General features: G+C 42.5%; 1 protein-coding gene across 1 annotated transcript in view; it reads right to left on the bottom strand.

Moving 5' to 3' along the window:
* Nucleotides 1-2,507, bottom strand: part of rimbp2a (RIMS binding protein 2a) — a 70,139-nt gene extending 67,632 nt beyond the window's left edge. Inside the window, exon 1 of the mRNA XM_056587750.1 lies at nt 2,379-2,507. Within this exon, the coding sequence (XP_056443725.1) occupies nt 2,379-2,507 (129 nt within the window). The remainder of the gene's footprint in view (nt 1-2,378) is intronic.
* Nucleotides 2,508-3,360: the final 853 nt, after the last annotated feature.

Genomic DNA, 3,360 nt, shown 5'->3' with positions numbered 1-3,360 from the left:
ATAGGGTGAGGCTTGATTAGGGAGTGGTTGCAGGTGAGACTGTCTGTTAATGTAAGGAAAGGCTTGATTAGGGAGTAGTACAGGTGAGAGAGTCTAGCTGTGTTCTAAATCGTCCCCTATTCACTCACTCACAATTCCCTATATAGTGTTCAGGATATAGTGCACTATATAGGGAACAAACAAACGAGAATTCGGACACTACGCTGAACATTTCTTAACGTGCGTCAGTAAATGCGCCGGGTATTTGTGCGACGCAGACAGATGCGCCCATATCATGTAAACAAGCTTGGCACTCACGAGGAAAGCTGGAGGTTGTATTGATGTTGAATGTCATATTTCCTTGATCAAGGATTTTTTTCTTAATTTTGAATGTTACATTTTCTATGTTAAATCCCAAATAAATTGTTGACATTTCTAAACGAAAGCCGGGGACTCAATCATTAAATGTATTCGTTTTTGCGGTTATTCAGCTTCTTCTTCTCCTCCAGAAAAACACGACCGCATTGCATTGTGGAATACGGGAGTAACATGTAGGGAACATTGTATGTGCACTCAAATTGTGGGTATTTTAAGTGCACTATATAGTGCATGAAATTAACCACTGAGAATTCGAACACCACTACAAAATGGCGAGCACCCTATATAGTGCACTATATCCGTGCTAGGGAACGATTTCAAACACAGCTTCTGTTTATATAGGCTGATGGTTGATTAGGGAGTAGTTCAGGTCACATGAGACTGTCTGTTTGTGGAGGGGGGAGTTTGATTGAGTGGTAGCAGGTGAGGCTGATGGCCAAACCTGTAGCAGCTGTGCAGAGTGGTATTGATCATTAAGAACCTCACCCAGCCTCTGTCCCTGTCCTTGGTGCTGAAGTCTCTCCCCAGCCACTGTGGTGGTGCTTTTGCAGTCTGGTCACTCAAACATGCACACACACACACACACACACACACACACACACACACACACACACACACACACACACACACACACACACACACACACACACATACACACACACACACACACACACACACACACACACACACACACACACACACACACACACACCCGGATAGCAGTATGCACACCACCTCGCCGATTCTATCACAACTCTTCAATACAATAGTAAGCACTGACCACAGTAGTATACCATGGTATACACTATATGAAGCTACCACTATGCACAGTAGTTCACACTGTATATACAGCCAACCCTATATACAGTAATATACAGGGATCAAGTGAGCAATGCTTACAGGTGAGCATTTGTGTAGGCTTCTATTTGTACGCATCAATGGACCTGAGTGAAAAGAATCCAGGCGGATCAATGTAGAGAGAGGCAGAATACTAATACACACACACACACACACACACACACACACACACACACACACACACACACACACACACACACACACACACACACACACACACACACACACACACAGAAACACACAACAACAACTGGAACACTTAGGGTTTGGGTTAGGGTTACGATTAGGGCTTCTCCTTTCAAAGTCATTCAAAATTAAACATGCGGGGAATACAGCAGCAGATAACCCAGATGTGTTCCATTATGATCCATGTTTCACATTAATAAGACCGAGAGATAAAAGGGGTAAAGGGAGAGATCAAGGGCCAGAGAGAAAGAGGCGCTAATAGTGAGAGGGAGAGAGACACAGAGAGACACAGAGAGACAGAGAGAGAAATAGAGAGAGCAGACTATGCTCTCGTTCACTCTGGTGTTGCCTGGCAACCCTCGCTCTTTCTCTCTCTCTCTTTCTCTTTCTCTCTTTCTCGCCCTCTTCCCCCCTCCCCCCAACCATGGACACGCTGCTCCCTGAATGGACTTGTTCTCAGCCCGGACACGTTAATACCTAATGGGGATGTGGCTGAGAAGTATAAGGGGATGGATGGAAATCTGTAACCTCAACCTCTGAATACAATGATTCAAATCTCGGACGGGAAGAGCGGCCCCTCTAATGCGAACGGGAGAAAAATCACATCCCTTTTTTCCTTCCTTATTTGGTAAGCAATGCTGACCCCTTGTGGATGTGTCAGCACAGCGTGACAGTGTGATTGGAATATATACTGTCAGTCAACAATAGTAAACAAAATTCACCGTCATAAATTAGACTATGTGAACTGTTTGAAATGCACCGTTTAAGTGTATGTTTAATGTTGAAAGGAAATACATTTAATTCATGCCGACATTCTTGTTGACAAGATTTTTGTTGACAATGATTCCGGTATTGATTCAGGATGATCACAAAGATAGTAACAATGAGGAAGTTGATGATGATGAGGGTGATGAAGTGATGATTCCTTATCTCACCTTGGTTTCTCTGTGGGTGCATATCGATGAGTGTTGGAACACCTTTCCCTTGGTGTGCAGGTGAGTGTTGCGTATGGAGACCATGGCTAACTGTCTCTGGATCCAGGACAGCTCCATCTGAGACTGCTTCAGCAGCTCCTCCACGTTCCCATTGGACCGGTAGCCTCGCATCATCACCTGCAAATAACACTCACTGACACACACACACACACACACACACACACACACACACACACACACACACACACACACACACACACACACACACACACACACACACACACACACACACACACACACACACACACACACACACGCATGCACATTTTCACATCCGCAAACATGCATGCACATTTGCACATAAACATGCACACAAACACACACATGCAAATATATAAATAAGACAATATGAAATCATTCCTTTAGCAACGCTTAGTGCAATAGCTGAAACTAAACTTTGATATCCAGACAAATAAAACACTGTATGAAATACATACATCCTCATACACACTGGGTTAAAACACCTGCTTGTGAAACTCAGCAGCCTAAAGTATTGATGAGCTAACAAAACTGTTAACAAACTATACCCAACTTCTGAGCAAAATAAGATGGGATTTATTAATCAACAACAATGCACAATATAACATGCTACATTCCTGTACTCAAGGTCTGCAACCCACGAACAACAGTAACTGCATTAAGAACAGCAGCATAGCCTTCTCTTTTAGACATTTGTGAACAGATAAGATACAAAACAACTATATCCTACATTTAAAATTAAGAAAAGAACACTCACGTACTTACTGCATAGCAACTTCATCTTCCATGTATACAACATTTAACCTAACTTTTAACTTTTACATAATTCTACGTTTATTTATGTACGCTACGGTACATGAACAAATCAAAACCAGACTGAAATCACAACTTAATGTGCTCATCTACCATACTAGTCAGTCTATATGTTTTCATCGGCTGAATGAGATTATACTTAGTGTGTTTATATTCCTGGATGCCTGTGTGT

The sequence above is a fragment of the Gadus chalcogrammus genome, chromosome 4 (assembly GCF_026213295.1).
Source record: "Gadus chalcogrammus isolate NIFS_2021 chromosome 4, NIFS_Gcha_1.0, whole genome shotgun sequence".
Classification (NCBI taxonomy): Eukaryota; Metazoa; Chordata; class Actinopteri; order Gadiformes; family Gadidae; genus Gadus; species Gadus chalcogrammus.
The sequence above is the reverse complement of the archived record's forward strand: the minus strand, read 5'-3'. Positions and strand labels throughout refer to the sequence as shown.